Here is a 15129-nt window from a genome sequence, read left to right on the forward strand (position 1 = left end):
CTCATTAAAGCATGTCTGGGTCTAGAGAGTGAAGAAACTGCACCCTCAAGTGGCTGAACAGCACAGATACACAGTACTATACTGAAATAATGACACTTCTAAAGCATCTTTCACCAAGGAGGCAAGCGGACAGCAGGACTTGCCTCATGAAAGGGTGATCACAGCCAAGTCCATCTGCAAGATGCTGGGAGGACTTTTGGTGAGCATTGCTCTATAAAACAGAGAAATATCTAGTTAATTAAATCTAGGCTCTAAAATGCACGTAACCTTTTTATTTTACATGTAATCTTTTGTTTCCAGTGCTCCTACTTGCTATTACTCTAATCCCTGTACTTTGTTAAATAAACTGCTGTTTGTTTTCACTATACTCTTATTTAAGTTCTGTGTGTTAAGTGGAGCAGGGATCAGAGCTGCAACTGGTAAGCAGGGGTGCACTGGTACTTTGGGAGCAGCTAATTTGGAAATATAGAGGAACAGGGGCTGGGCACTCCAAGGAGATGCTTGGGGTTGGAGTGTGCCTATTGCTAACCTGTAGCTACAGGGCCAGTGTAACCACTAGGCTAACCAGGCGACCGCCTAGGGCGCCAAGATTTGGGAGCGCCAAAAAGTGGTGCCCCCAAAAAAATTTTTACATGGTCCACAGCAGCATCCCTCCGAGTCCCGCACTGCCTCCCACTGCCACTCCCAGGGCAGGAGCCAATGCCAGGCTCCGGCGATCTGCGGTGGCACAGAGGCAGCGAGTGGCATCCGAGCAAGCAGCCACCTCCTCCCCGCGCTCCAACTTCCCCGGCTCCCACCCTCTCCAACCCATCCACCCCTGGCCAGGCACTTCGCCCACGCAGCAGCAGCCAGAGGTAGGGGGGCAGGAAGTTGCTTCGGGCCCTGTGGTTCAGGGAGCTGGGAAAGTTGGAGCCCAGAGAGGAGGCGGCTGCACACTCGGATGCCGCCCACCACCTCTGTCCCTCGCAGATCGCAAGAGCCCGGTGTTGGCTCCTGCCCTGAGAGCGGCAGCGGGAGGCGGCACAGGATTAGGAGGGATGCTGCTGTGGACCATGCCACCAGGCAGTGTGGGGTTTCCTGTGAAATGCTCCTGACTATCACTGGTTGGCTGGCTTAGCAGGAAACCTTTGTGGCTCCGACCCCTATGCCCAGTCACCTGAACCTGGGAGTTGTAAGTTGCAGCCACTCGGGGCCCCTTCCTCTCATGTCGCAAGGGCCAAGCCTCCACAGCTCAAAAAAACTCCGGACTTTCTATTTGCATTTCCCTGTATGGATTAATCTGGGATATCTATGAGAAAACAACCTATTTAAAAAGTGACATGTTTAAATACTTGATATTTGCATTAATCTAACTTTCAAAAATATCCCCCAACTTTTTTTATTTGCAGTGTTTAAATCAAGAAAACAATTCCAGCTGCAATGATGTATCCTGTTCTTTAAACTGATCAGAAAGCCATAGCATACAAAAAAAATAATGTAGCTAACATTTTAAAAAGTAATTCAACTGATTATAAAACACAGCCACAAAACTAGGAAAATCATGCCAAGATGGTGGTTTCACACTTCCCACATAAGGAAGTGATTAGTAAAGTAAGAAATACGTATTATGCATAAGCAGAATTAATGTCAAAAAGAAACAGAAGTTTCAGTAATTATTAGTTTAAACTTAAAGACAAACTTTACAATATGAAATCATATGGGAGGAGCCTATTTTACAAAGAACATTTCAAAAAAACACTTTTCAGCAGTTGTTGGAAAGTTGTCAGGTCATTTTTAAGTAGAGATGTCAAAGGTCTGCAAACCTGTTATTGAACTTATTACTATGAACACTTGAAAAGGACCACGGTGATGGGGTTTAGCTACAGGGACACATGATTTTATACAATCCCTTGTGCTGTCACATTATTTAAAAGAGACAAAGTAGATGAGGTGATATCTTTTATTGGACCAACTTCTGTTAGTGAGAGGGACAAGTTTTCGAGCTACACAGAGCTCGTCTTTCATGTCTGAAAAGGTACTAACAGTGTCACAGCTAAACATTAGATCTAACAGATAGTTTAGCACAAGTAGTTAGCACATATTCAAGGGGATCACTCAAGGTGAAGTAGCCCATTAGCTACTTGTAATCCCAAGACAAAAGGGGAGATTAGTGAGTTGCAGGTTGTTGTAATTAACCATAAATCCAGTATCTTTATGAAGATCGTGATTTTTAGTGTCTAGCAATGTTTTGAATTCAAGCTCCCAGGTTCATCTTTTGAAAAGTGTTTTGCAGGTTTCATTTGAGGATGAGGACTAATGGGTCAGATATCGAGTGATTTTGTGGGGGCCCAACTCATGAGTTCTGAATGTTTGAGGTTGGCAATACTGAACATTACATCATGTCACCAAAGAAATTTAAGTTAAGATTTCTCAAACTTTTTCACAGGCTGTATCTTAATACAGTTATTGTTTCATAGGCCAAATCCTCCCTCTCTGACAATCACATTGTATCCAAATATGGTAACCCTACCTAAGCCAGCTCTGCGTTGCAGGCACAGCATACTGCTTCACTACGGTACAAACTGGCAATGACATCATTTTTCTCATCACGTACAGCCGTTACCTGTTCTGACGGGCTGTTTATAATGCTAAGTTTACTAGTTTTCGGAGGTTGTCGACTGAGACTCACTATTTTTGTTGAGTTGTTTCAGATCAGAAGCCTGGTCCACACTATGTGTTTAAACCGAATTTAGCAGCGTTAAACCGATTTAACTCTGCACCCATCCACACAACGAGGCCCTTTATATCAATATAAAGGGCTCTTTAAACCGATTTCTGTACTCTCCCCGACGAGAGGAGTAGCACTGAAATCGGTATTGCCATGTCGGATTATGGTAAATGTGGCGCAAATCGACGGTATTGGCCTCCGGGCGGTATCCCACAGTGCACCATTGTGACTACTCTGGAAAGCAATCTGAACTCGGATGCACTGGCCAGGTAGACAGGAAAAGCCCTGCAAACTTTTGAATTTCATTTCCTGTTTGCCCAGCATGGAGCTCTGATCAGCACGGGTGGCGATGCAGTTCCAAATCCAAAAAGAGCTCCAGCATGGACCGTACAGGAGATACTGGATCTGATCGCTGTACGGGGAGACAAATTTGTTCTATCAGAGCTCTGTTACAGAAGACGAAATGACAAAGCATTTGAAAAAATCTCCAGGCCATGATAGACAGAGGCCACAGCACAGTGCTGTGTGACAAGCATAACGGAAAGCCAAAGAATCAAATGGACGCTCATGGAGGGAGGGAGGGGGTACTGAGGACTCCAGTTATCCCACAGTCCCTGCAGTCTCCGAAAAGAATTTGCATTCTTGGCTGAGCTCCCAATGCCTGAAGGGTCAAAAACATTTTCCCGGGTGTTTCAGGGTATATATTGTCAATTTACACCCTTCCCCCTCCCCCCGAAAGAAAAGGGAAAAAAAACCATTTCTCGCCTTTTTTCAATGTCACCCTATGTCTACTGCATGCTGCTGGTAGACGGGGTGCTGCAGCACTGAACACCAGCATCCCCTTCCTGGTGGCAGATGGTACAATAAGACTGCTATCCATTGTCATCATCAGCCTGTGAGTGCTCCTGGCTGGCCTCGGTGAGGTCGGCCAGGGGCGCCTAGGTAAAAATGGGAATGACTCCCGGTCATTCCCAGCAGATGGTACAGAACGACTGGTAACCATCTTCATCATAGCAACTGGATGCTGAGCTCCATCAGCCCCCCTCTTTCATGTCTAAAGAAAAGATTCTGTACTGCCTGGACTATCATAGCAGCGGGAGGCTGGGCTCCTCTCCCCCTCACCCTTTAATGTCCTGCCTGGACTGTCATAGCAGCCGGAGGCTTCCTCCCGCTCATTTTATCTCACTAAAAAGTCAGTGTTTCTTATTCTTGCATTCTTTATTACTTCATCACACAAATGGGGGGACACTGCCACGGTAGCCCAGGAGGGTTGGGGGAGGAGGGAAGCAACAGGTGGGGTTGTTGCAGGGGCACCCCCTAGAATGGCATGCAGGTCATCATTTCTGCGGGATCTCTGGGGCTCTGACCCGGAGCAGCTGTGCTCTCTGGTTCTCTAGTACACTTGCCCCATATTCTAGGCAAGACTGACTCTATTTTTAGACAAAACATAAAGAAGGGAATGACGCGGGCAGTCAGTCCCATTTTCGTCCATACGCCCCCAGCCAACCTCAGCGAGGCCAGCCAGGAGCACCCATGACAGCAGCAGACGGTACAGAACGACTGAAAACTGTCATCTCATCGCCAATTTACAATGGCATGGCAGACGGTGCAATAGGGATGGTAACCATCTCTGCTACCTTGCAAAGGCAAATGAATGCTGCTGTGTAGCACTGCAGTACTGTGTCTGTCAGCAGCATCCAGTACACATATGGTGACAGTGACAAAAGGCAAAACAGGCTCCATGGTTGCCATGCTATGGCGTCTGCCAGGGCAATCCAGGGAAAAAGGGCGCGAAATGATTGTCTGCCGTTGCTTTCACGGAGGAAGGATTGAGTGATGACATTTACCCAGAATCACCTGCGACACTGTTTTTGCATTGGGATCTCAACCCAGAATTCCAATGGGCGGGGGAGACTGCGGGAACTATGGGATAGCTACGGGATAGCTACTCACAGTGCAACGCTCCGGAAATCGACGCTAGCCTCGGTACATGGACGCACACTGCCAAATTAATGTGCTTAGTGGCCGCGTGCACTCGACTTTATACTATCTGTTTTACAAAACTAGTTTATGTAAAATCGGAATAATCCCGTAGTGCAGACATACCCTAAGACTCTGGCAATTGCTGCTGCATCATTTTGCTAATACTTTGTGTCAATTGTGTGTGTATGTTAAGTATTTGAGTGTATATGTTTATCATGTGTGAATATGCGTGTGTAGGTTGTTGAAATTTGTCATATTGATATTGTCAGTTGTTGTTGTATGATGGAGTATCCGCCATTCTAATTTTATAAATTTTATTAATAACAATAATTGGATATTCTAAAAGTAGAATAAAATGTAGTAGATTTTGATATGAAAGAATGAAGGAAGTGACTAAAAAGGGTGTATTTCCAATTACAATCACCATTGCTTAATTTTAAGGAAAAGTCATCTTGATCTCTTAATCAACGTTTACGTCAAACAGTTGATGAAATTCAAAAAGTGACTCATAGTTAGTAAGAGACATGTATTCTCTATCCTTTACTTTTAATAGTGAAAAAGAAAAAGAACTGATAGGAATAGCTACAGTGTGGGGCCTGAGGAAGCCTGGAAGGAAGTGCATGTGTTGCCTGTGACCAATGGAGTCAGAAAGCTGACCCACAGCAGGCAGAGACAAGGCTTCCTCATGCTAAGGAGAGGTGGTAGCAAGGTGTCTCACAACTCTAGTGTGACAGAGTGCAGGAAGTGAACAGGTGAGCCTGCACTCAGATCACTTAGATGCCAACTAGTTCCCCAGAGACAGCTGACCGAGGTAATTAGAGAAGCAAGCTGGTGGGCTGGGTGGGATACAGAGCCATTCGCCCATCAGCTCCTGTCTGAAAAAGAGGCACAGGAAGGGAATGCAGAGGGAAGTGAGAGCGGGGAACAGGGCTAGCTGAGCGCAGCCACACAGAGGCCTCAGGGAAGGGAGATCTCTGTTCCCTCAGGTCCTGAGGAGAGGGCCAAAAGCACTAAAGATATTTCAAAAAGACTGTTGCACGGGGCTTATAGTGATACTGGTGGAAGACATTAAAAATAAATGATGCTGTGAATGCACACTAGTGGATTCTGGGCAGAATCTTTGTGGCAAGAAGGCAGGAGTGAAGATGCACCCTGTTACACTTGGGTACCCCCAGAAAGCATCACACTCCCTGACTCATTTGTGATAATTACATCTCCCCTGCTAATCAAACTGGCCTTGCTGTCCAAGTCCCAGTCCTGTACAGTATACTCAGCTGCTGATTTAAAAAAAAAAATCTGCAATACATTCTCTCTTCCTTTCATCAAATTTCAAAAACAAATACAAATATTAGAGCTAAATCTATACATAATCCCAGAACATACCTCGAGTCACAAATCTCCAGCCTGTGTATTATTAGCATTACCATATAGTACATCAGCGTGTTGAAGAATATTCCCTTGATATTCATAGCTCATTTGGGATTAATATGTTGCCAGGCTACTAAGAAATGATGGGACCTATTTTGATTTGTACTCTTTAGAACTTTTACTTTTTTTAATCAGTCAGAATAGACTAATACATTTTACAAAGTGATATATGAAGGAATCTTATTCATGGAGTATACAGAGCAATAAACTGCATCTTTGGGTAGTTAGATGACACATGGTAACTACAAAAGCTATTCAGTACAAATATGCTCCAATGCTGTGAATGTTACTCGTATTATATGACAAGATAAAGGATACAACAAAATCACAAATGAAAATATAATTAGTCTTGTGTCATGAGCGGTTTAAAATTCTAGGCCTCTGTTTTCCACGGATGTCAATGGGATTTTATAGTTAGAAAAAAAGACTGGGAGTCAGAATAAGGCTAAGATTTTTAAACATGAGTGCCTAAAGTTAGGTTCCGAAATTCATATACAAGCAGCTATGTAAAGTTGTCTGAGTACCTACTGAAGTGAATGAAAGCTGCTGGTTCCTCAACACTTTTGAAACACTTTGCTCAGGACATTTATAATTGGACTGGAAAATATACTGCAGAACATACAATAGGGATCCTATCTTGTATTGACTAATGAGATTAAAGAATGGTTGTAACTTTACAGGCTTAGATAACAGAACATGTTTTTCAATTTCTAGTTTCTATGAATCGGAGAAAAATTATACCATAAATTATTTTTGGAATACAGGTTTAACAGTTTTCAAAAAATCCATTTTTCTTACCTATAAACAGTGTGGGGAACATACACTTCTCGAACTGGGAATTCCAAAATCTCTTTCTGAGGACGACTGCGGTTTTCAGGAAATGGTTTCACTTGTAATAACTCAGGGGTGAGACAGCAATTGAGGACTTCTGAAGCTGGGGAGATCTCCAATTTAAGTGATCCTTAAAAAAATTACATGAAAGCTCAGCCCACCATTAAAAATAAGTAATGAAATGACTGCCTGGGTCTGCAGACAGCCTGAAAGAGCAGCTCTGGGAGGTGTGAACTCCCATTCATCTCAATAGAGTATTAAATCTTACGTTTAATTATGACAGTTTAAATGTTACCATTGTTAACAATTTCACTGCTGGTCACAGCAAGCAAGAAAAAATATGGAAAATCATATTCTGAAGATCTGCATCTCATTTTACTATCTTAAGTAAGGCAGTGCTTGCTTTGAGCACAATGCTAGCGAGAACATCACTGCTTTATTTCCAAGTCAAGCCCTTAACAAATGTTATCCTTTTTTAATGGACAAGACTAGAAAGTCAACTCAGCATGTGGTATCCCTTCCTTCCTGTCTACACGTGAATGTGCAAAGAGTCTTGTATCTTCATCAACTGCTCCATATATTAAGTGTCAGGACCAGATTAGAAATGAGGATTATTGAAGCTGAACCCGGAAACCACCTTCATCAGAACTGGTTGAGTTTTGGTGGCTTTCTTGATATGGACATATTATTAAACAGACAAACAGTTTCCAAAGTGTGCGCGCCAAGGAATGCCACTATGTGGATGGGGATAATGTAGGTGTCAAAAAACTTCAATGGCATGATGAGGTCACCAGTGATGGTCATAAACTGAATATCCCGTGAGATCACCTTTAGGACCTGCCCAGAGATCAATCTGGAAGTGCTCAACCCGCAAGAAGGCCATGTTCCTTTTGGATTTACTGTGATTATGATGATGAAACCTGAAGAGATATTTTATCTTGATGTGTAGGGATCTATGTGGGTTACTTCCCTGTGTATTCAGATAACAAAATGCTTTCTCTTGCAGTCTTCAAACTAAAAACCCAAATTCAAATTTCCTGGTTACTTCTTTTCACCTTATGCATATTTGGATTGGTTGCAACCACAAGGGCTAGAGACATAATGTATTGTAAATGAAAGCTTAGAATATGGAGCACAAGGAAGCCATCACAAAAAAGCACCAGTTGTAGAGGGGTGAACACCTGCTCCTGCTCTGAGAGGCTTAAAACAGCTCTAGGAAAGGGCTGTGGCAGGAGAAAACAGCCACTGGGATGATTGGGGGAAGCAGGCAGAGCTGCGGCCATGCCCCAAACAGAGCCCATCTGGCCCCTATACGAGGCTACGAGCCAGGAGCCCAGACAGTCTCCTCTAGCTGTGGAGGGAGACGGGCCTGGCTGCTGGGGAGCTAGATAAGGTACCTGGAGTGGAGCAGGGCTGGGGGAAGGCCAAGGGTGCTCCAGACCGGAAACCCCCCAGGCTGCGGCCTAGTATAAGGCCAAACAGGTACTTGGGTTGTAGGGGACAGCCCAAGGCTAGACAGAGGCAACAGGTCCAAATCCCCCTTGCCAGTGATGAGTGGCATACACTGCAGTCTGCCCCAGGGAATGGAGGCTATTTGGTGACTGGCAGTAGCCTTACACTGAGGCAAGGTGGGGATTCCCTTGGGTGGGGAGACCCTGAGACTGAAGGGGTTACTGCCAGAGGGGCAGCACCCCAGAGAAAGGGGCACTGGGATCCTGGGAGGGGCATGGGGGCCAGTGGTAAGGCGGATCACCAGCCTGCAGAGGGCGCTCTGGGAGCTGGATGAGCTAATTCCCGACAGAGACCAGCAGGAGGCGCCACAGGGGTGAGTCCAGCATCGCTACAGAGGCCAAATTCAGTCTCCGCGTCTGCTTAATTAACACTGGGTCAATTAAAAGGGAAAGAGAGTAAACATTTTAATCACCCAACCCAATCTCTGATCCCCATTCTAACAAGGTATTAGGGAACCAGTAAGGATCTTGAGATACTGCTTTAATCCCATTCTCCTCAAAAACTTCAGGTAAAACCAAAAAACCTAATTAACCTTTGTAAACTATTGATGAAAACAAACTAATTTAGAATATAAAACTAACTATAAATCTCTGTCTGCCATGGGTGAACAAGCCAGCCATTCAAAAATTAATGGCTGGCTTGATGAAGTCATTAATAAAATAAGACAGTTCCCTCATAACACAACTTATAACCCTAAAAACCAAGGGGATAATTGCATAGGAGGGCTGAGATTTTCATTGGCGTTTACTGGAATTAAGTGCTTACATCTCATCCCATCCTAAACACATTCCATACCTGGGATGGACTTCACTCTTCTCTGCAAGGAGGAAGATCTCTTGTAGTCAGTTAAAAATTTGAATAGGTCTTCATCACTAAGTCGGTCTCCTTCCTGTCAGGAGAAAGACAAATTAATACTGCTATAAGGGTACATCATATTGTTATCTACTTTCATGAATTAGATATGTCTACAAGACAAAGAGTGAGTGGGTAACTGTGTTTTGTATGAATTATCCTTTTGTTCCCCACTGAGCAGCATTTTTTCAATTCAGTTCACTTTAGTACATGTTTACCAGCACAATATAAAACTCCACATGCCCTAAAATATAAAGAGCTTACTGTACCTGTTTTATAAAGGTGTTGACAGTCAGACTGGTTGCTTTGAAGTTTGACACAGCATAATTGTCCTCTGAATTGAGGCTCCTCTCAGAAAGTCTTCTAGCTTGTAGCATCATCGTTCTTCTGTCACCAGTAGTTCCTTTCCCTTCAAGAGTAAATTATGTTTTAAAAAATTCATCTTATTTTGTGTCAGTAGAAAGTCTATCATAAAGCATGACAAATATACCTGAATTTAGTTCTAAAACACCACAAGCATCTTGTGATCTCAGGGGAATATCAAAAAACCTTAACTTTGTATTTTCCAGCAACTCAGTGTAAGGCTATGTGAAACAATGTAGTAAGTGCAGTATTTATTCTGTCGAGAGAACATCATTGCTGCTGTGGCATGATGCTATTCGTTTCTTTAGCTCATAGCATGACAGGAAGTGGGGCAATCTGGTGTGTCCTATTGTTGAATTGGGCCTTCTATTCATTGTGGAAGACTAAAAGGACAGATCTTCCAGCAATATAAATCAAGAGTAACGCCACTAAAGTCAATGGGATTCCACTGCCATAAAACTGGTGTGGAATCAAAAGGCAGGGCTAGAATGCATGCAGTGAGAATATGTAGATTGGGCATAAGATCACATTTAGGGGGCTCCAACTGACGAGCATTGCAACTTGTGAGTATTATGGTGGAAAATAAGGGAAAGCTGAGCAGTTCTTAACTACAAAACTATTGTCAAGCGAATGCTCTGAGCCAATGACACATTGGTACCCTATTAACATTGCTACTAAAGCTTCACATTGCATTGATTAGAAAAATAACTATTACCATTTAAACTTTCTGCTTCAGACATTTCTCTTTCAAGTGTTGAAAAGTTAAAGAAATTTGTTAAGCTTATCGGAGCCCAGGCGAAAGGCATCCGGTATTTCCCCAAACGCTGACAGAAGGACTCAGCTTGGGCTTTCAGTTTTTCAACCTTTTCTTTGCTCTAAAATAAAGAAAGGAAAATACAACATATTAAAAAGGCCTAAATTTGACTATGACTATGTGAAGGCAATTTTCAATGTGTATGCTCAGCCTCCTTCAATTCTGTGTATACAGGACCCAATGCAATGACTACTGAAGTCAATGGGAGTCCTTGTCATTGTATAAGGCACATATTATACAAGGTCAGCTTGAGTACACACAACTGCAAAGACAGTTTCTCTCTTACTGGGTGAAATTCACCTTTGTGAAGAGAGCCAGCTGAAGACTTAGACATCACTTAAGTATTTACATCCTCAAAAATGGGACTTACTTGTTGCATGGGCCTTTTACTGACCCTCTGCACAGGGGTGAGCTTCCTCCTCTGTCTCTGAAGAGCTCACCTCCATGGTATCTGGGAAGTAGTGTGGTGCAGGCAACTCACATCACATACAGTAGGTCACTGAACTGTAGTCAGATTATAACAGCTGTCAAGTGACTACTGACCAGGTCCAAATTTGAACTAGTGACCAGAGGTATAAGATAAATTCCCCCCATAAAGCTGAGTACATAGTACCCATTATACAAAGAATCAGTAATTATATATTTACAGTTGAGTGTATAATATGCATTCTTGATACTCACCATAACAAATCAATAGATGTCATTATTATATATATTCTGAACAGTTAGTTCCATCAGAATTATAACCCTTCTTTGTCTGAAATTGACATTCTAAGGCTACGCTAGCTAGGGGTGTGACCCCCTGCTCGTGTACACCTACTCATGCTAACTTTCATTGAGCTAGTGCGAGTATAAATAGCAGCATAGCTGTGGTAGCATGGGTAGTGGCAGCGGAGGCACAGCTTAGCTATGCTGTGTACATACCCACAAATTTCAGCTGGGTCTCTGCTGTCCCTACCCCTGCTACTGCAGCTACACTGTTACAGTAGAACCTCAGTGTTACAAACATCTCAGGAATGGAGGTTGTCTGTAACTCTGAAATGTTCGTAATTCTGAATAAAACATTATTGTTGCTCTTTCAGAAGTTTACAACTGAACATTGACTTAACACAGCTTTGAAACTTTACTATGCAGAAGAAAAATGCAACTTTTAACCATCTTAATTTAAATGAAACAAGCACAGAAACAGTTTCCTTACCTTGTCAAAAAAATTTCTAAACTTTCCCGTTATTTTTTTAGTAGTTTTATGTTTAACACAGTGCTGTACTGTATTTACTTTTCTTTTCTTTTTGGTCTCTGTTGGTGCCTGAATGTTTACTTCTGGTTCCAAATGAGTTGTGTGGTTGACTGGTCAGTTTGTAACTCTGAAGTTCTACTATATTTATATTCATGCTAACACAAATATTTGCACCGCTACTCACAATGTAGACATAGCCTAAAGGTGAGATACCTTTAGAAGTCCAAGAAACATTATCATTCGCCTTCTAAGAGGTAAATAATGATTAACTGAACCAATAAAGAGACATCTGAAGAAATGGCGCCTAAGTGCCCACATACACAAACAGATGATTTACACACACAAATCACTGATTCGTGTCTACACAAGGCGCAAATATTTGTGCCCACCAAACTTTGAAAATTCATCCCCTCATTGTTTAACATTGCTCAAAAAACTTTCCAGTTATTGATTTCAGAAGAAGCAAACAATAAAAACATACATCATCTTCTCATGATTTTTTCAGTCATTCACATAAGCCAAGATTCGCTTACATACGTAACAAAAGTATATTTCCATTAACTGTTTTGCAGATTCTAATTGCTTTCCCCCCATCCTTTGTTAGCATTTAACAATCTTGACAGTATCATACTTACCTTCCCACCCTCACTTTCTTTTAGAACCATGTAGGGTTCAGCACAGTCTCCAATTTCTCCTTGCTGAAGGACTTTTTCAATCTATCAAAATATAGTAAAAGTATGAAAGCCATAAAAGAAAAACATATATGATGAAAAATACAATCTTTTGCTTTTGCTTCTCTGTAAGTAGGAAAGAGCTGGTCTATTTCACACGGTTAGCCCAGTACTAACACTATTAATAAATTAAACAAATAGATAATATAAAATGCCTGTGATTTTCTCTGTGGGATAATTCATCATAGTAATTCTCTCACCTCCAAATCAGTGCTTAATAAGGAATTAAAAAGAATGTCACTGCATTGTACTGAATCAGGGAAAAGCTAGTGTATCCTAAATGAAAAAAAAAAGCTCATATCAACCTCATTCGAAAGTTGAAAAAAATACTTAGACACACCAAATCAACACTAACTGGTAATTCACCGAAAACACAAACTGTAATTCAAAATCAAATGGCTTATTTCATTTTGCTTTTAAATTTCTCTTGGATGGTGACAGAGAAATCTATTAACATTTATAGGAGTAGTATACGGAGCAGCAATATAACTGTCAGTTTGTGTGACAGAGATGTCAATAGATTCCTACTCCTGTGATATCAGTGTTATCAGAATCTCTCTGAACAACTAAGCAACAAGAAATTCTTGTTGATTATTACTACCCTCTCTAAACTTCATCTTCATGAACCCAAACCATAGTTATGTGAAAGCTGGCTGACCCCCCCTTAATAGATTACAAGTGGCCAATAGGTGGGAGGGGTGAGTATTGCTCATGAACACAGTAGCCTGAACTTTTTCACTATCTCTTTTCCTCTGCCTCAAAGCAGGAAGATCCTGCTCCAAACCAGTCAGTACTACCCAGATAAGGGGAACAAGAAATTTTACACTTACCAATCAAGTATTAACACGCAAGGGTCTTTGTCTGAATGTGTATAAAAGGTTTGTGAAATTTGTGTAAGACAGAGTCTTTTGTACCAAGGTACAGGCTCTCCTTTTTCTGCAGAATAAAGTATGTTTCCTTATCCCTGTCAGGCTGTTAATTGGCTCTCAGCTAGGCAGACTGGATATTTCGGTAACAGTTTCTGGTGACTCCAGACGGGACTCTCCTAGCTCGGACATTGGACTGCGGACGGCTGTGGAGAACTAGGAGTGGCACCACTGGGGTGTTTAACCCCTCTTCCTCACTTCTCCGCAGCCCCTGGGGTTTGTAATCCGATAAGGTGAGCCCTAATAGGATAAGGAAATACTATCTGGTTCTGGTTAGAGGCGGGCCTCTTATCTGGTTATCTGGTTCTGGTTCTGTTCTGTTTAACTGGTTACTGTTGTTTTTCTGCTCTGTATACATTTGGGCATTAGGAGTGTGGGCGGAACTGAACCTCTCGTTCGTAATTCCTTGGAGTGGAAGCCATGCATGCAAGGAAGCTCTGAGGTTGTATTGAGATCCTTCTGTCCCGTCCCCTGTAGCGGTCAGTGTAATAGAAGTAGGAAAACCTGGATTAGACTGTAATTCCCTCTGTTCTCTGTGTAATTCTCTTTTCTGTTTGAGTGTCAGCAGACAGATTGGTGGGTCTCTGGGTAAACGGTCTAAAGGGGTTTGGATTATATGTTAAGTAAATGGCCTTTACCTGGTGTTCAGAAAGGAATGTCAAGAGGAAATTGAATAGTTAAATGCCAATGGACTATGCGTTTTTGCCCAGGTGGCAAGCCTCACGAGGGAGGACTCGGGTAGTCTGGTGAGTAAGAATGTTTCAGGGAAGAGACCAGGAACGGTGGGGGCTAGTTGAGAAGCTCATCCTCCTAGCTAAACTGGTAGTGGAACAAGTTGGTGCCCATGGAAGGCGCGGTTCAGCGAGAAAAGCAGGATCGGGCCCAGGCAGGCAGGCAACAGACAGATTGGAAAACAGGTTGGAAATTCTGAGGGTATAGTGGAAGGAAGGAGTAAGTGTAAGCATGGGGATTTCAAATACCCAGGACAATATCTTGAAATGGTGATTTGAGTTAATAAAAGTGGCTGTTGGAAGACAAGCAAGTGATTTAAGGAAGAGTGAGAAGTTAACTCTGTAGTTGCTGGAGGGAACAGCAGTTAAACTTTGTAAAATGCTAAAGAGAAAAGTTCTTGCTGTCTTTGAAATGTTTGTAAAAAAATTCAAGCAAAGAAATTATTAGATTGCAATCATTTGGCTATGAACAATTTAGCTGAATTAGCTAAAGAAATATATACAGTGCTATGTAATTGAAATTTTATTAGGCTCTAAGGGGCACTATAAGTAGTGATGTTTTCTTTCAGTGTTTGAAAGCAGGAGTTAAAAGTAAAAAGCAATCAAAATTCTGGTAAAGTTAACTGTGTCCCTTTTAAGGTAAAAATCTTTAAGCTGTGGATAGCTTTGGATCCAAAAGCAAGCGAGAAAGCATCTGTATTAATGCGAATTATCTAACTGATAAGGTAGAAGCCACTGAAACCTGGGCTGCCTATGAAACTCATACAAGAAAATATGGGGTAATTCCTCTGTTTTGCTTAAAATCAACAAGGGTATTTGTATATTTAAGTAATGATTGACTGCCCAGAAGGGGTAGACCTCTGTTTTTTTGTCTTTCAGATAATCAGAGAAAACTGATGCCAGCTGAACAGCATTCAACATATCATGCATTTACTGGCACAATAAAAATTATGTTTTGTGTTCTATGTTCTGTCTTGTGGTGTTTGTCTCGTGGCCGGAATTGTTGTGTTTAGT

The 15129-nt window shown here is 42.1% G+C and overlaps 1 protein-coding gene across 3 annotated transcripts in view; it reads right to left on the reverse strand.

Annotated features, from left to right (window-relative positions):
- DOCK8 (dedicator of cytokinesis 8) overlaps positions 1-15129 on the reverse strand; it is a 147380-nt gene that overhangs the window by 75087 nt on the left and 57164 nt on the right. For all 3 annotated transcript variants that reach the window (XM_050944254.1, XM_050944253.1, XM_050944255.1), the window contains 5 exons: positions 12363-12443; positions 10392-10551; positions 9583-9722; positions 9257-9350; positions 6917-7079 (listed from right to left, as the gene is read on the reverse strand). In XM_050944254.1, coding sequence (XP_050800211.1) covers positions 6917-7079; positions 9257-9350; positions 9583-9722; positions 10392-10551; positions 12363-12443 — 638 coding nt within the window. The remainder of the gene's footprint in view (positions 1-6916; positions 7080-9256; positions 9351-9582; positions 9723-10391; positions 10552-12362; positions 12444-15129) is intronic.

This window comes from Gopherus flavomarginatus, chromosome 3 (assembly GCF_025201925.1).
Source record: "Gopherus flavomarginatus isolate rGopFla2 chromosome 3, rGopFla2.mat.asm, whole genome shotgun sequence".
Taxonomy (NCBI): Eukaryota; Metazoa; Chordata; order Testudines; family Testudinidae; genus Gopherus; species Gopherus flavomarginatus.